The sequence below is a fragment of the Physeter macrocephalus genome, unplaced genomic scaffold (assembly GCF_002837175.3).
Source record: "Physeter macrocephalus isolate SW-GA unplaced genomic scaffold, ASM283717v5 random_999, whole genome shotgun sequence".
NCBI classification, from domain to species: domain Eukaryota; kingdom Metazoa; phylum Chordata; class Mammalia; order Artiodactyla; family Physeteridae; genus Physeter; species Physeter macrocephalus.
The window spans coordinates 5,157-25,000 of record NW_021146559.1 but is presented as its reverse complement, the minus strand read 5'-3'; the positions used below and the strand labels follow the sequence as shown (position 1 = coordinate 25,000).

At 49.3% G+C, this 19,844-nt stretch overlaps 3 protein-coding genes across 8 annotated transcripts; 2 read left to right on the top strand and 1 right to left on the bottom strand.

The window, feature by feature from the left end:
- The first annotated feature begins 2,178 nt into the window (after positions 1-2,178).
- Positions 2,179-4,849, top strand: LOC102987173 (sigma intracellular receptor 2). The gene is made up of 3 exons (XM_007121763.4): positions 2,179-2,262; positions 2,450-2,594; positions 3,510-4,849. Exons 1-3 carry the CDS (start codon positions 2,212-2,214, stop codon positions 3,767-3,769), a joined length of 456 nt encoding a protein of 151 aa, XP_007121825.1. The 5' UTR covers positions 2,179-2,211; the 3' UTR covers positions 3,770-4,849.
- Positions 4,850-4,990: 141 nt separating this feature from the next.
- IFT20 (intraflagellar transport 20) lies at positions 4,991-11,284 on the bottom strand. Of its 6 annotated transcripts, none has more exons than XM_024127948.3 (7): positions 11,084-11,272; positions 8,727-8,810; positions 8,089-8,329; positions 7,792-7,920; positions 6,557-6,642; positions 5,848-5,951; positions 4,991-5,409 (listed from the first exon to the last, which is right to left on the bottom strand). In XM_024127948.3, the coding sequence occupies exons 4-7, from the start codon at positions 7,916-7,918 to the stop codon at positions 5,328-5,330; spliced, it is 399 nt and encodes a 132-aa protein (XP_023983716.1). In that variant the 5' UTR covers positions 7,919-7,920; positions 8,089-8,329; positions 8,727-8,810; positions 11,084-11,272; the 3' UTR covers positions 4,991-5,327. The 6 variants fall into 6 exon arrangements, with proteins under 6 accessions (XP_023983716.1, XP_028342593.1, XP_023983721.1 ...); XM_028486792.2 differs by having other exon boundaries at positions 8,089-8,308; XM_024127953.3 differs by lacking the exon at positions 8,727-8,810 and having other exon boundaries at positions 5,848-5,967; positions 11,084-11,284.
- Positions 11,285-11,392: 108 nt separating this feature from the next.
- Positions 11,393-19,596, top strand: TNFAIP1 (TNF alpha induced protein 1). The gene is made up of 7 exons (XM_007121765.4): positions 11,393-11,607; positions 14,640-14,957; positions 15,580-15,749; positions 16,172-16,261; positions 16,344-16,396; positions 17,207-17,402; positions 18,550-19,596. Exons 2-7 carry the CDS (start codon positions 14,753-14,755, stop codon positions 18,784-18,786), a joined length of 951 nt encoding a protein of 316 aa, XP_007121827.1. The 5' UTR covers positions 11,393-11,607; positions 14,640-14,752; the 3' UTR covers positions 18,787-19,596.
- The last annotated feature ends 248 nt before the right edge of the window (positions 19,597-19,844 follow it).

The window sequence follows — 19,844 nt, the reverse complement described above, 5'->3', positions numbered from 1 at the left end:
CCCATGTGCGTAGGCCAGGTGAATATTTTAATGGATAACAATGGTAAGTTGAGTCAAATGGAGTCAGTTATAAATGGAAACAGTTTTATTACCTTTTTTGGGGTCTTACCTAATAATTATTAATGACCAGTTGCATGCTGAGATTTTAATAGGATTAAATTGAACTTCTCCAAATATGTATTACATTCAGTTAAGTAATCTTAACATTTACTGTGTGCTAGCCATTGTTCTAATGACTGTAAGTATTAACTCTTTTTATCTTAACAACAGCGAGGTAGATACTATAATTGGGAATCAAGTTTAGTGAGATGAAGTGCTTTGCCCAGAGCCAGCACTCAGAGCCAGGCACTCCGCCCCTGGGTACCATGCTCATCACTCTGCTTGGGGGTCAAGGGCGTTGACCCTCCACAGTCGAAAATCCACGTACAGTTTATAGTCAGCCCTCCATACCCACGTTCCTCCCTATCTTCAAATTCAACCAGCCACTGACTGACCCTGTAGTACTGTAGTATTTACTGTTGAAAAAAATCCACATATATGCGGACCTGCACAATTCAAACCCGTGTTGTTCAAGGGTCAACTGTGTTTTAAATTTTGCTGTTATCATCCTGCAGCCCCTAGAAATTACAGTGTTGTACAAATCTGCCTGGATTTATGAAATAGGTGGATCTGAATGTATACAAATTAAATAGAAAGTGAAGTTCAAATGAACCAGAATGCCCTTTTTAAAAAACATAAATTTGTTTTTGGCTGCATTGGGTCTTTGTTGCTGCGTGTGGGCTTTCTCTAGTTGCGGCGAGCGGGGGCTACTCTTCCTTGCAGTGCGCGGGCTTCTCATTGCAGTGGCTTCTCTTGTTGCGGAGCACAGGCTCTAGGCGTGCGGGCTTCACTTGTGGCACGCGGGCTCAGTAGTTGTGGCTCGTGGGCTCTAGAACGCAGGCTCTGTAGTTGTGGTGCACGGGCTTAGTTGCTCCGCGGCATGTGGGATCTTCCCAGACCAGGGATCAAACCCATGTCCCCTGCATTGGCAGGCAGATTCTTAACCACTGCGCCACCAGGGAAGCCCAAATGAACCAGAATGCCTTTTAAATTCTGCAATAAATCTTTCAAAATAGATCCAATATTTTTTTTTAAAGTAAATCTAGAAAGCAAAAAAGGATCTTAAAAAACATTTAGTCCAAGTTGCTTGTTTTACAGATGAGACAATAGAGCCCAGGAGAGGTGCAGTGACTTAACCTTTATGAATATTTTCTACCACATTACCATCCTGAAAAGTGCTTAGAAGGAAGCTAAGGATATTGCTGTGAATTTAAATTTCAAGTCCAATACAAATTCAAGATCACTTGGTCAACAAATTGATTATCTAGCTAAGGCCTTTTTGTAGTTAATATTATGCTAACAGAATGTTTGTTTCTGGATGTTTGCTTAAAGCTCACTTGCAGCACAGAGGCCTCTATTTCACAATAGTGAGCCTTTATCTTTAGATTAAAAATTAACAGGAAAAATATCTTTGGATATTCCATTGTAAGCCAAATGCTTATCTTGGAAGCTGTCTTGATTTATCATAATATCAAGATGCCATCTCCAGGAGGTAAAATGTGACAGACCTTCAGTAGTCTACGTAGTGTGGCGAGCCTAGGCTTTGGGCTCTTAAAAGAGCACAAAATGGGCAGCCTCAAACCCTCCTGCTTCCTTCCCCTGCCTGCAGCCTCGTCTACATGGATCTGCATCTTTTGATTTGACAGTGTCATCACGAAGGTGGGGCCCAAGCTAGAACTGAGACCACTCACTCTCCAGAGTGAGGCAGAGTCTGTTCCTCTGCAAATATACTACTGATCTCCTAAAAAATAAAAAAACCTTAGAATTAGGGGGGTAAAGAATGACAAGGAACTTGAGATTTGGGGATAACTTAAATTGTCTAAAATTGCAGCTTCGCAGAGGTTAGATTTACCTCCCTTACACTTCCCCCCGCACCTCGCCCCCCAAAACAGACAAGGAAACTTATTTCTGTATTTGAGGCAATCTGGCCCTTGGAGCTTGCTGTGCAGTTGCTATTTTGAAAGGACAAACGTCACGATGGTTTTCACATCATTTCTTTATAAAGACTATTGTTGGCAGATACTTCACGTTTGTGTGTTCAGCTGAGAGCCTACTACGCGCCACATACCGTTGCTCCTGACACTGTCCACACCTGGATATGTTATCACAGACATGCTGGGTAGCAGACGGGCTGGGAGAGCTGAGGAAAGCTGCTGGGAGAAGGTAACATTTGAGTTAGAGCTAGTGAGTTTTTATTAAATGACCATCTAGGCTGCACCACAAAAGCCAGCTGGGTGTGCCGTCTGCTGCCAAGGGAGCTGGGTAGTGAGAGGCTCTGCCAGCGGGTTGGAGCTGCTGAAGCCTGTCCTGCCAGGTAGCTGTATTCACTGTGATCCTCATCTTTTCCCAGCTGAGAAACCTGCAGCAGTGGTATACTGAGGAGTTCAAAGACCCCCTGCTACAGAATCCCCCGCTGTGGTTTAAGTCCTTCCTGTTTTGCGAGCTTGTGTTTCAGCTGCCTTTCTTTCCCGTCGCAACATATGCCTTCTTCAAAGGTTAGTAAATGGGGAAATCCCATTTTTGCTCTGAAACCAGGTCCCAGAAATCTTTTGGGAAAGTTTTACCAAGGGAGAGGGGAGTGGTCCCTGGAGGCTGTATGAGGGTGATATAGGATTGGTGGGAACGACCAGGATAGATCTTGTATAGGAACATTAATGTGGCTCAGGCTAATGTCTGGTCAGCTGGGCTGCAGGACTGCCTCAGTCAACTGGAAATCTCTCACACACATGAAACCTGAGGCTACTTTCACGTTTGAACTTGTTCCTTTTTATTGTCCCTCCCCCCCACCCCCCCCAACAGAATTTCTTTTTTGTTGTTGCTTTTACTTTTCTGCTTTGGGTAGTATCATACTGGCTTTTAAGCAGTAGCATCAAGCTAATCTCTAAATGGCATAACTTCTCATTTAAAAATTATTCTTACAGTGTCCCCATGACGAATGCTTTTAAAAAGAAGGTGGCCATACCAGTGTTCATGGTAACTAAGCTTGTACAGCTTCTTTCCCACTGGAACCCCCAAGCCATCTCTTAGCAGAATCTCTTGATCCCTCTCACCTATATATAATTACTTAGCAAAGAGATGTTGCTGACAGGGCTGCCCCCCCCTCCCCTCCCCCAATTGCATTTTAGACCAACCCGGTTTAACTAGTAATGGCCATTTAACTGCCTTAGAGTTTTTCTGAATTAATTCTGACACCACCCAGTGTTCTTTGGCAGTCAGCGGCTAGGGCTCCAGCTGTCACATAAGTTTGCACGTTGGGCATTATTATATCACATCCAGTTTCCCATTTGTTTCCACTTGGAAAAGGAGGTAGAATGATTCAGCAGGCAGAGACAGGGTGGAGGATGTTGTGGACATACCTGGAGCCATGAGCAGATCTAACCCTTATCTCTTTCTCTCCTCGATGACCTCAGGAGGCTGCAGGTGGATCCGCACCCCTGCAATCATCTACTCGGTTCAAACGATGACAACTCTGATTCCAATCCTCTCCACGTTTCTACTCGAGGATTTCTCCAAAGCCAGTTGTTACGGAGGACAAGGACCTAAGACTTTCCACGAACGACTATTCCTTATATCTGTCTACATGCCCTACTTTCTCATCCCTCTTATACTTCTGCTTTTCATGTTGCAGAACCCCTACTACAAGTCTGAGGAGAAAAGAAAGAAAAAATGAGGAAAAATAACCCCGGGTCCAGGGGAGAGGTGACCACGGGGCAGTTTCCTGTTGGACCCAGTACCAGGAAAATGCTCAGAGCCCATGTTTTCAGTAGTATTTGAAACACACCAGCAGCAACACACATGGCCAAGGCACTGGCAGGAGGCACATCAAACCCTCATCTTCCAAGGGCACTGGCACAGACAGACCGATCACCTGAGGATGAGCAGAGGGGTGTGGGCTAGGCTGTAGGGAAGTGGTGCCAGAGGCCTCACCGTGTGCCCAAGCGCCACTGCAGGATTACTAAAGGCAGGACCAGACCAGAGACCAGATGAACTTCTAAGCAACGTGGCCTACTTGGCATGTTCATGAGTCATATGACCCACAGTATACCCGTGACTAACCCTTCGACTCATGACTCTCTACAGTGTGTCACTGGGGTGTCTCAGGCCATTTTTAAGCTTGAAGCTGTGCCTCTGTGATGTTCATTAAAAACTGTTTTCTTGTCCCCACGCCTAGGTGGGGGTGAGCTATTCTGTAAGAGGGTTAAACTTAGTTTTCCTTAACGTTCAACCTTGGCATGACCTTCAGCCAGAAATGGGTCAAACTGGAAGGTGTATTGTTTCTGTCTTAAACAGGTTGTCCCAGGAGAAGAGATTTTTTTAAGTCTCCTTGTTTATCCTCTTTCCAAGCCTCAGTCTTCTATTACTTTTTACAGACCACCTAACATAAGTTCCTTTACTCTGACATCCGGTGTCTCAAACCTGCACTGGAGGTGTCCCTCCTACTGGATAACTTCGTCCTACCGAATAGTTTAATAATTCCTTCCTGTCTCATTCCCAGTCAAAGGCAACGGGTGGCGGGGAGCTGCGCATGACAGGTCCAGCGTGTGCATATAGGGTCTCTTCACGTTAGTACGTGGTATTCTGCTAGCTTTCTCTGAATTCATACTTGAGGCCAACTCAAAAAAAAAAAAAAAAAAAAAAAAACGACTTGTGAACACACATGGAAAATGGTAGATGCTGGTCCTGGTTAGTTCCCCCTTTTTGCCTGTTTTGCTTACAAGCCCTAACAGTCTGATTGTTGGGAGTATCGTCTGACTCGTGTGTCTGGTCAAAATAAAGGTAGCTGCTGACCACTGCCTGGTTTGTGTTGTGGACCAGGGGCTAGAGAGTCCAGGGTTCTCTTACAAAGGGTTAAATGTACATTTCAAGGGCACCAGGAAAAGAGGTAGATCAAGCCATTTGAAAATAATTTATTGCTTTTCCTTCCAAAGCTTTGTGAATTTACAAAAAAAATTTATAGGCTGCTCAGTTCAGACTGAGAATGCAAGAGGTGAGAACCTGGACCACAATGGCCACTGGGTGTTCGCCTGCAGATAGGCACTGACGTCTGAAACAAGTTCCCCCAGATTTGTTTTACTGCCTTCAGAGATGCTGCATTCCTCACACACCATCTCCCACACCACACTTGGGTCATTAGTCAAGTCACTGGATTGGTACAGAGGTTTTTTTGGTTTGGGGTTGTGGGGTTTTTTCTTTTTTTTGCCCTCCTGCTAGAAAATGAAATTTTCAGTTCATTTCTGAAAAATAAATTGGTCAATAAATTCATTTTGTTCTGCTTCTACTTTACACAGAGCTTCATATTCAACCCGATACCTGAAAAACAAAATTGTTAGAAGCCCTCAAAATGGATGAAATAAACCATGGACTTAATTCTAGAGAAGAATGTAAGTGATTTAGATGATTCCAAGAAACGGTGTGAGTTCAAAATGAAGTTAGTGAGGGCAAGAAAGAGAGAAAAAAATAAGAGGCAAAGCCCTACCTAGGGCCACCCATGAGAAGTCTTCTTTCAGAGAGCCAGCCAACTCTGGACACTCACTACCTGAGTGTTCGTGCTCTCAAACTACTAGAGGTTGTCTGATAGTAACAAATTTTTTTCCCATGAAATGTAATCTTATTTTAATCAGGATGACAAGTTAAGACACTATTCCTGGGAGAACGATGGTGAAGAATAAGGACAAGAGGTGACCATTCGAAAAGGAAAAATAGAATTGCAGTTCAGTAAAGAACTTGCTTTATGTCAAAACTTCTTACCTTTCAAGCTGCATTTTCTTTTCAGCTATTAGTGCCTGGAGTTGCTGCTGTTGGGCTTCTCTCTGTTTTGCTATAGATTTGAGCAAGTTCCGAGCACCAATGGCCTAGAAAAACACGATACTGCCAAAGAAGGCCATGGCTTCATTAAAGTCCTCCGGTGGGGAAGGGAGGCTGCCTGGGGCCGGTGAAGGGTGGGGCGCAGCGTGGGGCAAGTTGAGCCTCAGAGCTTTAGGAGTCAGTCAGAAAGAGGCTTAATTAACCTCGCGATCCCAAAATGCCTGGTGAGAACGGAACTGCAGCTCTGAGGCAGGCCTAGGAGTGTCCCCAGAGCCTGGCACACAGCGGCCCATTTGGTGCGCCATTTGTGTCCTTTGCCGAGTCACCTACACTCTGCACACCTTCATTTTTTCATTTATAAAATGAGGGTAAACCACCTATCTCAGTGATGATGTGAAGATTAAAGGAAAACAATGACTGAAAGTACACTGGCGTATTAAGAGTTCAATAGTAGGTTAACTGGACCAGGAATTAGTTCAGTACAACATAATCATTCAATATTTGCATAGGTATTCTTATTAAAATCTTGTTCTAATTAAAGAATCCCCACCCACCTTCCCCTACCCCCGACCCCCAAATAAGTCAAGAGGGCAGAAGGATGAGAGGCTAGTGAACCAGGCCAAGATTCAGACAAAACACATGCTGATCTTACCTTCATCTTCTCATTTTCTGCTTCTTTTGCAAGTTGGTCAACAAGCTCAATTAAACCACCAACTATTTTCTGAAACTGGCCAATTTCTTTTGGGGAAAGAACAACAAAATGTTTTATTTTCTCAGCATCACCACTCTCCCTCAGCATTCCCTTGCAGCAAGACGGCAGGGCTAACTGCCCCTTCTAATTTGTGTCAGAAAACGTTTGCTGTCTGACACCCTTGGTCTGAACCTAGAGAAGGGTGGCCAGGTGCCCAGAGCTGGACTGGGGCATATTTGGATCTTGAGGCACAAAAGGCTGTGTTCATGAAAGAACCGCCTCAGGACGTGAACACTGCCTCTAGACAAGCCTCAGATAAGACACTAGATTTCAGTTAATGGTGGGGCAGGGGCTTTCCACCTATGACCTGAGCTAATAAAAAGCTCAAAGCATTTAAGGACTTAATCTTGCATTTGCTTTTTTCAATGTCCTCGGGTGTAGTGGAACCCCATGTTACTGAGGAGTAAACTAAGGCCCAGAGGGTAGGATGCCATGCACACAGCAGTCAGAAGACTGGTGAGAGAACCTATGCTACCTTTCACCAGTCAAGCTCTCTCCACAGCCTACAGCGGTCCAAAAGCTCAGAAATCCCTGCTCTAGCTAGACCTGCTCTGTATTCACTGCTACTGGGTTTGCTTGGCTGCTGGGACAGGAGGCATCCTGGGTATCCAGCTAAAAAAAAATGAGTCTTTTGAACTGCCTCTAGAAATTTTCACTCCAAATAATGGCAAGTCAGGGACTTCCCTGGCGGTCCAGTGGTTAGGACTCTGCCTTGCAATGCAGGGGGCACAGGTTTGATCCCTGGTCAGGGAACTATTTATTTACTTATGGCCGTGCCCTGAGGCATGGCAATCAATAAAGGCAAGTCGGGCACTGAGAACACTATTTCTCCCAAGAAATCAAATGGTAACTCCACTTCCCACCCCCAAGCCACAGTTCTGAAGTTGAAGGTTCCTGAGATGGCACATGTAAACAAACACCCTCCTCTCTCCATTGCAGTGTTTGTTTTGATTGGTGCTCTGGGACTACACAAGAAGGCAGGCAGACAAGGTGGGTGGCACGTGGGAATTCATGAAGGTCAGGCTCAACCTTCTGGGAGCCAGCAGCTCCACTGTGGCAGGGCCAAAAGCGGCAGTCAGGGGCTGGGGGCGGGGCACAAAGCTGAGTGGCACCCTGTCTCCCCAAATGACACTCACTGTCCACAAAGTCCTTGCACTCTTCCTTTAGCTCTATGGTCTGCTGGGTAACCTCTGGGTCCAACACCCGCAGCTTGTTCAGCTCATCAAAGTGCAGCCCTGCTTCACCCAGGATGTCCTTGGCCATGGCTGTAAAGAAACCAGCCCCAATCCCCGATCACTTCCCAGCCACTCAAGGAAATGCCTGCTTCCAGCCCAGCCCCACTCCTGGCCCCGGACACCAATGCCAAAAACCCAGATGTTCCAGATGTTCCAAAGGCTCCCCCTTCCCTCTGCCTCGGCCTCTCTGAGCCTCACCTGTTTCCTTTCCAGCTTCCCTAGAGAAGACCAGTCCTGCTCTGAAGGGGTGACAGTGTCAGCCAGGAAGAGGTGTGTCACAGGAGCAAGGGTCAGGAAAGAATAAAGTCCAGTTGCTTGTCACAGGCATCGTTCATTCAACACACATTTCTTGAGGGCCTACTACATGCCAACACTGCTAGATGCTGGGGGTAAAGATGAGTACAACGTGGTGCCCGCCCTGGAGGAGCACAGAGTTTAGCTGGAGGAAGACAGACATGTACACTGAAAAATTATACTGTGTTAAGTGCTTTTACAGAAATATCACTAAAGCGTGGAGGAGAAAAGAACAGTTAACTTGGGGTGAGGAAGTGACATGTGAACTAAGTTGTGAGCCATAAGCATGTTTATTTAACCACAGCTATGTACCCAAAAGGACATAAAAGAGCTTTTCAAATATAGTACAGGAACAACATAAAAGACAAGTAAAAGAAAATCTGAGTGAATTAAAAATTAAGGTTAAAAAAATAAGAAGCCAGGTGTAAGAATATTACCCAAAATGTATGCCACAGGCACAGCTGCCTGAACTGGGACCCAAAGGGGTCAGTCTCTTTCTAACAGAAAACACAAAAAGGAGTGAAATATCATCAAGAACATACCAATGAGGAGGCCAGGGAAAGGCATTCCAAGCAGAGAAAACAGCCTGGACAAGAGCATGAAGCCACTGGAAGGGCCTATCCTGCCTAGAAGATGAAAAGACAGAGGATGGAGCTGGAAAGGTCGGATGGAGCCAGATCAGAAACACCCTGTGTGCTAAGCTAAGGAGTTTGATTTTTTTTTTTTCTGTAGACAAGAGAACCAGCAGAGATAACTTCTCCCTTCCCAGGCCACCTTGCATTCCTGGTCCAAAGGATGCCTCAACCCTGGGAAGGAAACACTGAAAACTCACCCTCGTTCTGGCTTAAACACACACACAAAATAAAATAAAATAAAGATAAAAATAAGACTGCACATACCCTGTCTAAAAAGGGAGGCAATGCTACTTAGGTCTAGCCATTGGCTGCTATACCAATTCCCACACCCCCGGTGTTCCGAAGGCTACCACAACCTGGCCCTGCGCCAGCCCTTCCCTCCCACCTCCCCCAGCCTCACCTGTTTCCCTTCCAGCTTCCTTAGAGAAGTTCTGTTCTGAATGGGGTGATTATGCGAGTGACTTCCCGGGGTAGGTGTGCCATAGGAAGAGCAATGGTTAAAAAGAATTAAGCTCCATTCTTGCAAGAACAGATTTTCAAGAGGACCAGAAATCCAGATTAATATATGAAATCTGATTTTTAAAGGAGAGTATCTAATTCAAAAATTTTAAGCAAGGAAAAAAAAAAAAACACATCCAACACTGTGTGGGCCAACTAATGTATGTTTGGCTGTGTATGACTGTGGACCAGAGCCTTTGGCCTCACTGGAGCCCATTCAAGTAAGTTGGCTAGCATGTTCATTTTGAAACATTTTAATCATCCAGAGCTCCCTTATAATTGGGCTTTTAAAAAAGATCTGTCTTCCTATTTGTTTTATTTACACATATAGTCTAAGCATTTAACACCTACCAGCTGATTAATTAGAACAACTGCTTCAGGTAACCTGAGGGCACAAAGATCTGCTTCAACTTCCACTCTCTTCCCTGAGAGCTTGCATTTATTCACAAACACCTACTGAGTCCCTGCTCTGGGGATAGAGAAGTGAAGAAAATGCTTTAATGTTTTAGCTTCTGACCTCTGGACAGACAGTAAACAGATAATCATGAATTGTGATAACAGTATGAAGAAAAGCACATGGTGCTACGTGAAGCCGTAGCAGCAGGACATAATTCATATGTAAACAAAATTACAAAAAAAATTTGTAAACAAAAGTCTTCTGAAAAAGTGACACGCTGCGACCTAAAGGGTGTCCAGAAGTTTTTCAAGTTAAAGGGGGAGGAGGTATTCCAGGCAGAAGGAAAAGCATGTGTGAAGATGCTGAGGCTGTGAGAAATTTGATGTGTTCCAAGAGCCAAAAGGCTAGCGTGGTAGAAACACTGAGCAAGGGGAAGGGAGGAACGGGATGAGGCGAGGTGGGGAGGCTAGGGCTGGATGGCGGAGGGCTCTGAAAGCTGCAGCAATGAGCCTGGATTTTCTCATAAGGGTAATTAATGGGCAGCCAGCAGAGTGGCATAGTCAGATATGCCTTTTAGAGAGATCACTCTAACCCAGGATGGAGAATGGGTTGGAGGGAATAAGAGGACGGAGCTACTGTTACCCGAGCATTTGGCATGGTGCCTGCACAGAACTGGCACTCAGCAAATGTCTGTGACAACAAACAGAGCAAGCTATTTCACTACCCAAAGCTTGGAGCTGAAGAAAAGTGTTCCGATTTGAGATGTTCTGTAAGTCGAGTTGATAGGCCTTAGTAAAGGATGACTGAATGCAGGGGTTTGGGGAGGGGTGAAGGAGAGTCAGACAAGATTCCCATGTATCTGGCCGGAGCCAGCTGCACGGTTGGAAGGCACATAGTTGAATGAGATGGGTCAGACCGAAGAGGAAGTGTAGGCAGAGGGTTCACAGCCGACTACCGCATTCTCTCCCAACTACCACCACACGCGCACCTGAGGAGCACCGGGCACAAGAGCCGGACTGAGCTCCCTGAAGATCAGGGTGGTGACGCGCTCTCCGCCCCCCGGCCCCCCGGGCTCTTCCGGACCCACGCTGGGAGCTACGAGCAGGCTCCATCCGTGGGGTGTGGGGAAAATTAGGAATCCTGGGTGATGGAGCTGGCTGTCTTCACTACGTAAACTCCTTGAACTTGTCTGAGCCTCAGTTTCCTCCTAATATGCTTGCGAGCATCAGCGCCTAAAGCTCCAGGCCCTAGCCGGGGGTAAAACCGCTCCCAGAGCCGGGCGGAATTCCCACGTTTCTTTCACCCTGGGAAGGCTTTTCCTCGGGCCGCGGGCCCGCCCACGTCCCCCGACCCGGAGTTCATGGCTTACCTGTTTACCCCACAGCGGCGGCGGCGGCTGTGACCCAGGCTGACGTCTGCAGGCAGCTTCTCTCTCCGGTCAGTGGCAGCCGGCGCCCTGGCCGCCAGCCTCAGCAGCGGCCACGGCTACAGGACCTGTTTACGCCTAACATCACTTCCCGACATCGTAAGCCCGTACACCCGCAGAGCCTGCTGGGAAACAGCGGCCTGAGAGGCAGGACTTCTGCGGGAAAGCAGAGGCCTGAGAGGAGAGACGGCTGCCTACAAGACCCAGAAGCCTTTGCGCCGGAAAGGCTGCCGGAAGTAGCTGTACGCTCACCGCGGGATTCTCTCAGGGGCTCCTCCCTCCGCCCTGATTGGGTGCTGGGCCTGCCCCGCCTTATAGTCTCAGGCTCCCGCTGGCTTGGGGCGGAGTCCGCGGGTAGAGGATGGGAGTTTAAGGCCCGGGATTGCTGGAGGGCAGGCGGCCACAGTCTAGGGGCGGCACGGTGTCGACTTGCAACCCAGCTGAGAGGAGAGGCGCCACCTGGGAGGGTGAGAGCCGAGCCGGCCCATGCCCTAGGGGAAGGGATGGACGGGTCCTGGGCTGAGCAAAGAGAGTCCCTCCCGGTCGTGGGGAAAAGGCGTGGGACGGCGAAGGGAGGTGGAGAGCTGAAATCCTCCCCTGGGGGTGGGTGTCAGAACCGTTCTCGGTTTCTCGATAGTAGGGAGGGGTACGGGCTGGGGAAGACTCTACACTGGCCACGGAGAGGTTGGGTCTCGATGAATTTCCCCAGACCCTTTGGATAAAGCATAAGATTTACACCTTGGGTTTCTGCTAGATCCGCCCTTTCTAGCCAAGATCGGCTCCTCCCCTCGCCATCCCCAGTATGACGAATTTCTGGGACCTTCTTTCCTTAGGACCCCACCTTGTAACACCGCCCTGGTTATTTGTCCTTTATTCGTCTTGGGTTGCCATTCGCTTCGCCGAGTGTGACACGGATACGCCCCTAGCATCCCCAAATATCCACACACAAAGTCCGGAAGGAAGAGCATTGAGGCTCTCAGTGGAAACTTCATTCTCACCGGAGTTACTTTCTGGGGCGTCACCTGCCACAGGATTCCTGGAACCCATTGGCCTGGGCGGAATCTGAGCGGGTGGAATCTGAGCTGACGTCATCCAGGGGCTCAAAGCAATTGCTTTGTTGGAAAAGAATAGATTAGCTTGGATTTGTCTTCCTCTGTTGGCAGCTGCCTAGCCTTTAGTGAGCTCCTTTTCTCTGATCCTGGGGAAATTGGGCTAGACACAAAACACATAGGGAATTTGTTAAAACCTGTTAAGGGGTGGATTTATTCCTTTGGGGTGGGCAGAGGAAGGTAAGGTGACCTCATACTATTCAAGTTTACTTACTGATTGGGCAGTCTGCTGGTGGGGGCTCATCTCATCCATACATGACAAGCCACCAAAGGTATTCAATATTTCATACAGCACCTGCCCTGGGCCTTCCTCGGACATTCCTCCCAGGGACCTACCTAAATCTTTTCGGGGACAATTTCAGTCTAACAAACTGACAAATACTTTTAAATGTGCATAGCATTGTGCTAAGCACTGTTTGGAGAGTGGAGCAGTAAACGTGGGAAAACCAGTGCACTTCTGGGTTACACTTAAAAGAGATAACCAAAAAAAAGAGAGATAACGAGGTAAACTTCTGCAAGTTGTGATGATGAAATGAGGTCATTTTGCTTTTTTTCTGATTTCATTACCAGCACTGCAGTCCAAGCCTTCATCATCTCTTGCCTAGACTACTGCTTCCTCCGGTCTTCCCGCTTGGTCTCTTGCACCCTTGCGGTCCATTCTCTACACAGTAGCCAGAGTGATCTCAGATCATATCACTCCCCTGCTCTAAACCCTACAATCGATTCCCATTGCAATTAGAATAAAATCCAAACTCTTCAATATGACCCGGCCCCTGCCTTCCCTGAGTTTACATCCAGCCAACTTCCCCCTTCTTTCTATGCACCAGCCATCTTGGCCTTATTTCTGTTCCTAAAATTTGTGTCTGACTGAGGAACTTTGCACTTACTCTTCCATCTGTCTGGAATGCCCTTAGAGCTCAGCTGGAAAGTCACCTTCCCAAAGAGGCTTTCCCTGGCTCCCCATCTAAATTAGTACCTCTTCCTAGTCACTCTCTCTATTATCTTTATTATTACATTTCTCACTTTCTGGAATTGCCTGCTTATTTATTCATTTTCTTGTTTGTTGTCTTCCCACTAGAATGTAAGCTCCATGAGGCTGACTTGTTTGTTCTCTTCTGTATCCCCAGCACCTGGCACAAAGCAGGGGCACGATAAATGCTAACGCTTATTTTTTTTTTTCTTGTTAATTGACATTATCATGCTTCTTTGAACTCCTTGAAGTCAAGGACAATATCTTTTCATCTCTTTATCCCTCCTTCTTAACTTGGTAGGTACTCAATATTGTTTTATTGCCAAATGAATTAAATGAGCTGATACATATTAAATGCCTAGAATAGTACCTGGAGCATAATAAACATGCAAAGAATGCTTGCTTTTTGTTTTCGTTCAGTGAATGAATTTTAGTGATTCTTTAGAAAGCCAAAACACATATAGAATCTAGATCATAAGGGGTGATCTGGCTTTGCCCTCCTCTGCTTTGCTTGCTTCTCCCTCCTGTGAACTCCCGTCAGTGTTTCAGTTTCCAAATCACCTAATTGTTTTTAAATTTATCATCTGGTCTTTTTTGGCCCTTTCTCCCCATTCTTGTTGGGCAGGAAGAGAGAAGGAGGTAAGGCTGGACCTGTTCTCAGGAAAAAGAAGCAAAAATAGCCATCCTGTAGTTGTTCTATCCTGAAAAATGGTGACAATTTCAGGAACTTGGGACAGGGCTGATGCCAAAAAAGGAGAAGGTCAGGAAACCTTGGCTGGAGCTAGGGTAACCTCTGCCAGGAATACTGGCTGGCTTCCTCCAGCCTGGCTCAATCCATGTTCTCCTGAAGCTGCTGTCACTTGCCTTCCTGAAGCCAGACTCTGGGTGGTGCTCAAAGGAAGCACTGGTGCAGGCTGCTCCTGAGCCTGGAATCGTTAGAAAGGAAGTGCATCCTGTCCCTCAGACTCCTGGGAAACTCCTAGGCTGGCTGGATTCCCAATAGGTTTGGCCGGAAATCTTGGATCCTGGGAACACTGAGAAGAAAACAACTGGAATCTGACTGGTGGATCCCCAGGGCGAGGACTTCTGCTCTGCCCAGTCTGTTCCTGGAGCTGTCTTTGATTAGCTCCAAGAGTTTACTTGGCCTCCTTGCTGCCCAGAGCTGGGCCAAGTCTCAGGGAGACTGGTGAGGTGACCAGCATCAGGTTCTGGGAGACTGTGCTCCCAGACCTGGTTCCTGATACCATGAAGAACAGCAGGAATGTCTTTTTTGCCATTGCCTAGGGCTTTAGCCTCGCCAGGGAGTCTTGGGCTCATAAGGAGAGAATGACTGGATGGTCAGTGTTTCTCTTCCTGTTCCCTCCTGGCTGAGGGCTCTCCTCTGCTGACTCCTGTCTTCTCTCCCATCTCCTGCTCACAGCGCTGAGAGTATGAGGCTCTGGCCTCCACTGGCCACTCACTCGTGACCCTTCCACCACGGCGGGGCCTTCCAAGCCAACCTCCTGCCGTGTGGTGATCTACCTGCAGCGGGAGATGTCGGGGGATACCTGTCTGTGCCCAGCGTCAGGGGCCAAGCCCAAGCTAAGCGGCTTCAAGGGAGGAGGCCTGGGCAACAAATACGTCCAGCTCAACGTGGGTGGTTCCTTGTACTACACCACCGTGCGGGCGCTAACCCGGCATGACACCATGCTCAAGGCCATGTTCAGTGGGCGCATGGAGGTGCTGACCGACAAAGAAGGTGAGGTGCTGGGGCTTGTTGGGTGGGGTGGGGAAGGAAGGAGAAGTTCCTGAGGAAGTAATTTCAGGGCGTGGCTCAAGCCTGGCAGATCTGGAATCTAGATTCATTTTTCCTGTTCACCTAGTGCAGGACTCCTTCACCTGGAGTTCTTAGTAGAGCTTCAGAATTCTTTGAAATTATACATAGAATGTTGTGTATTTACATATTCTCCAGGGAGAAGATCCATACTTTTAAAATAGTCACATAGGACTAGATTCTCCAAAGAGCCATTGCCATAGTGCCTGGGCAGCGGGCCAAAGGCAAGCAGGGCCAGGTGTTTCTGTGTTGCCGGGAGGTGGGCCTGAGCACTCCTGAGCTTAGAGAGCAGAATTTGGCCTCCGCAGAGCCTGGAGGGCCTGTGTCTCCCACGGTATGTGCCAGTTCTTGGCTTCAGGGAGGAGGGGTGAAAAGCAGCCATGGACTTAACAGCTGGAGGTTCTGTTCCCACTCCTGTCACCCAATGCTGTGGGCTCTGTGCTCCTTATCACCTGCCACCAGGCTCGTCAGGTGGCCTTTGCCTGCTACCTGCTCTGAGGTACGTGGAGGCAAACAGTAACCCTCTGGGGCCTGTCTGAATCCCTAGGCTGGATCCTCATAGACCGATGTGGAAAGCACTTTGGCACCATTTTGAATTACCTCCGAGATGACACCATCATCCTCCCTCAAAACCGGCAAGAAATCAAGGAACTGATGGCTGAAGCAAAATATTACCTCATTCAGGGGCTGGTGAACATGTGCCAGACTGCCCTGCAGGTACGGAGGCAGAGTCGGGCAGGTTGATGAGGTCGGGATGGGCCCCCTCCTTCAGGGAGGTAGGGTCCAGTTCCTGGAAGGCTACGTGGCAGGTACGATTGATGAGTCCAAACCTAGTTAGACACACCAGCTGTTGCCCAGGCCAAGCAAGCTGGCAGCCGGTAGGTTTATAAGGTGACGGACTCAGGCGGTGTGAGTAGACCGTGCTTCTAGTTTATCTGCGTAGGTATCTGGATTTTAGGTTTCTGGGAATGGGGGTCTGCTTGCCAGCTGGCAGTTCTATTGCCAGGGGCCTCCTGTCTCTATCTGATGCCTCCTCAACAAGTAGGGGGTGGCCACGGCAGAGGGGCTCTCATGGCTCCTGGGGAAAGCCTGGCAAACAGAAGATCTCAAAGAAAGATTCTTGGCTGTGTGTCACCCAGGACAAGAAGGACTCCTACCAGCCTGTGTGCAACGTCCCCGTCATCACATCCCTGAAGGAAGAGGAGAGGCTCATCGAATCCTCCACCAAGGTACCGGGACCTCTGAGGGATCGCCGAGGGCCGCGGGCTGGGGATGTCAGGCCCCTGGCCCTCATGCTGTCTTCCCTCACAGCCCGTGGTGAAGCTGCTATACAACAGAAGCAACAACAAGTATTCCTACACCAGGTAGTGGGGGCACCTGCCGAGGGGTGGGGTGCGCTGCCCAGGGAAGGGCCACAGAAGCAGCGGGGAGGGCTGAGCAGACAGAAATCGGGCAGCAGACCCAAGGGAGGCCACCTGCACACTTGGCACAGTTGGCGTGAGTCTGGGTCTCGGGAAGAGAACAGAGTAGGAGGGAAATCAGAGCCGAGGCATTTGGAACTCAATGCGGGGCCCTGGCTGGGATGTAGACAGGACTGAACATGTAACAGCCTCTTAACGTGTGTCATGTCAGGCAGCGGGCCAGGGGTTTTCCCTGCGTTCTCTATGGGCTGGAGGAAGGCTGGGAAGCCAAGGGGCTGGGACTCCTCCTCAGGCAGCCCTCGCTCTTCATAGCTGAGCCAGTGTCCCCCTTGTCCCCCAGTGGCCTCTCAACAGGCCATAGTTAAGTATACGCAGGAGGCTGCAGGCTTGGAGACCCAAACCCTCTCAGGGACTCCCCGTGGGCAGACATATTGCCAGCGTCACCCCCCACAGCCAGGGAAGGGGTCCTCCTGCTGAGATGGCAGCGAGCCTCCTTCCTTCCAGCCTGGTAAGAGGAGACCTCCCTCCCTCAGTCCTCTGCTTTAACTTAAAACCAACTCACCTCCTTTTCCTCACAGGCCCCCAAACCCGAAGGGGGCCCCATGACCCTTTCTCTCGCTGTCCCTCTGGCATCTTGACTCTTCCTTGTTTCATGAGCACACAGCGGAGAGGAGGAGAGATCCCGGCCAGCACCCGCCCCTGTGCTGGGACCTCCCTCACTCCCAGGCCTCCGGGCCCTCACTGGTTTTTCAGCAACTCCGATGACCACCTGCTGAAAAACATTGAGCTGTTTGACAAGCTCTCCCTGCGCTTCAACGGCCGTGTGCTCTTCATCAAGGATGTCATCGGGGACGAGATCTGCTGCTGGTCTTTCTACGGGCAGGGTCGGAAGCTGGCGGAGGTGTGCTGCACCTCCATCGTGTACGCCACCGAGAAGAAGCAGACCAAGGTGTGGGGCTTCTGCCTGCATGAGTGGGGCTGAACCTTTCGCCACCGGGCATACATTTTGCTGTCTTTCCCAAACTTGCCATGATGGTGCTGCTTAAGGACAAAAGCCAATGCGTGGGGTTTAGGGAATGGTATAGAACTCTGCTTTGGTCAGCTGAGAGGCAGGGCTGTTGACCAGCAGGGAACAGCCTGGTGCCATGGGAAGGACGAGGTCTTTGGAGTTGGCCCAATTCAGATCTGAATTCTGGTCCCACCGTTTGTCAGTTTTCTGACTTTGGATAAGCCATGTAAACCGTCTGGGCCTCAGTTTCCTCATTTGAAACCTGAGAATGATAGTGTGAATTTAACAGAGCTGTTATGAAAATGAGACAGGTCTTAGGAGAAGCAGCGCAGGGCAGTAGAGATAGCTGTTCATATCTCCTCTGGCCCCTGCTGGTTGGGTGTTTCTGGTCAATCAGCTTAGCCTCTGCAGTGACAACGCAATGCCAGGCACATGTAAGGGATTTGATAGGAGACAGCTAACTCTCTTTCCCCCGGCTGCAAAGCAGATGGTGCCTCCCTGGAGAATAGCTGTGCACCCACCCCCCGCCGCCAGCGTGTTTTGGAGACGGCAGAGCATTGCTGGGGTGGAAGGGCAGCTCATCTGGGGGAGAGCTGTGTGCACGTGAAGGCCTCAAAGCAGCCAAGCTTTTATTTTTCGTTTACTGTGCTTCAGGCTCTCTGCTAAGCATTTTGCATCTTTCATGTAATGTTCACAACAACTCTCTGAGGTAGACGTTAACATGTGGAAACTGAGGCACAGCAAGGTTAAGTCCAAGGGCCCACAGCTAATAAGTGGGGGAGCTGTATTTGTACCTAGGCCTGACCACAGAGCCAAGGCCATAACCTCTACACACCCTACTCCATTGGTCTGGGGTTGGGTGAGGCAGGGGGAGGGTGCTAGCGTTTCGCGTCTCTGTGTCCGTAGAGTCCGTCCCCTCACGCCTCCTTCAGAAGAAGACCCCCGCCCTCCCTCTTGAGATAGAAAGTCATGTCTCTTGAGAGAGTTCTGGAGGCCTTATGGAGTCAGCACAGGGCCAAGGGCCCTGACATGCTGCTCCCTCTTTGGGGTAAAACCTCATTCGGTCTTCTCGTCCCCCTTGCCCCAGGTGGAATTCCCAGAGGCCCGAATCTATGAGGAGACACTCAACGTTCTACTCTACGAGACCCCCCGAGTCCCTGACAACTCCCTATTGGAGGCCACAAGCCGGAACCGCAGCCAGGCGTCCCCCAGTGAAGACGAGGAAACCTTTGAACTGCGGGACCGTGTCCGCCGCATCCACGTCAAGCGTTATAGCACTTATGACGACCGGCAGCTCGGCCACCAGTCTGCCCATCGCGACTGACAAGACCCTCCCGGAGTCGGGGCACAAGTTACCCTGTCTCCTCTCTTGTGGAACCTCGCCCCATTGGCCACCCCACGCTGCTGCTGGCTTGGGTCTCTGCTCCAGCACCCAGAGGCATGACAGGCCCTGCCTGGAAGCACAGAGGGCCTGAGCTGGGGAGGGACTGTTTCTTTTCCCAGCTCCCTGAGCACTTCAGGATGCCTGAGTCCCAGCCCCTTTGCTCAGCAGCTCCCTTCCTGCCACAGGGAGCCGCTGCTGCCCCTGGGCTGAATGGACTGACCTGCTCACCCCCCTGCCAAGAGCATTCCCCTTGGCCCTTTGCTGAGCACCCCTTTGCTCTGCTGAAGGGCTACTTTAGGCCTCAGGGGAGGCCCATGGGGAATGGGTTCACTCTGTGGGGAAGGTGGCTTCTGGTGCTGTGGAGGCCCAATTTCTTACAGAAGGTGGGGCTTCTTTTTTCCTAAGGTGTTTAAGCACAGGCTTAATGAGTTTGGTTTTTTAAAAAAATAATCTAGGAAATGACTAGTTTTAAGTCTAATAATGAGGAGACTGGGTATTTCTGCTCCAGGGTTCCAAGACCCTGGGTAAAACAGAACCCTTGGCCCTTTTGATGCCTTTGGGATCTGTTTCTGTAAAGCACTTTGTACTTTTATTCAGGAGATTTGTATTCTGCCCTGACTCACGTCATCCTTCTCTGATCCTAAACCCCTTTTCCCTGTAGAATCAATCTGAGGGAGGGGAAAGAAGCAATAAAAAAAACAACTGACCATCTTTGGCTTTGCCAAACTGGCCAAGCAGCTGGCCCAGAGAGCGCTGAGGGGGGAAGGATGTGTGAGTTAGGACCTATGGTCCTAATAACACCCCTGTAAGAAAGGATACTTTCCCCCTACACCTTAGGGTCCCGTACTGACTTCTAGAGTCTTACATGATTGCTGTCTTTGATTCTCTTGCCCTCGGCTCCAAGGCATGCTGTCCTCACTTACTCTAAACCCGAAGAGCCATCACGGGGGCCAGGAGCCGCTTGCAGCCAGGAGCATGAGCTGCAGCAGGAAGGCCGT

Bases quoted from the DNA above. Each gene is read 5' to 3' on its own strand.
- LOC102987173 (XM_007121763.4), top strand. From the start codon at position 2,212: ATGCTGGGTAGCAGACGGGCTGGGAGAGCTGAGGAAAGCTGCTGGGAG. The intron at 2,263-2,449 runs GTAACATTTGAG...ATCTTTTCCCAG, and splicing joins AGGAAAGCTGCTGGGAGAAG to CTGAGAAACCTGCAGCAGTG. The intron at 2,595-3,509 runs GTTAGTAAATGG...CGATGACCTCAG, and splicing joins AACATATGCCTTCTTCAAAG to GAGGCTGCAGGTGGATCCGC.
- IFT20 (XM_024127948.3), bottom strand. From the start codon at position 7,918: ATGGCCAAGGACATCCTGGGTGAAGCAGGGCTGCACTTTGATGAGCTG. The intron at 6,643-7,791 runs GTGAGTGTCATT...TTTCCCCAAAAG, and splicing joins GTGCAAGGACTTTGTGGACA to AAATTGGCCAGTTTCAGAAA. The intron at 5,952-6,556 runs GTAAGATCAGCA...GTGTTTTTCTAG, and splicing joins CAGAAAATGAGAAGATGAAG to GCCATTGGTGCTCGGAACTT.
- TNFAIP1 (XM_007121765.4), top strand. From the start codon at position 14,753: ATGTCGGGGGATACCTGTCTGTGCCCAGCGTCAGGGGCCAAGCCCAAG. The intron at 16,262-16,343 runs GTACCGGGACCT...CTTCCCTCACAG, and splicing joins TCATCGAATCCTCCACCAAG to CCCGTGGTGAAGCTGCTATA. The intron at 17,403-18,549 runs GTGTGGGGCTTC...CCCTTGCCCCAG, and splicing joins CCGAGAAGAAGCAGACCAAG to GTGGAATTCCCAGAGGCCCG.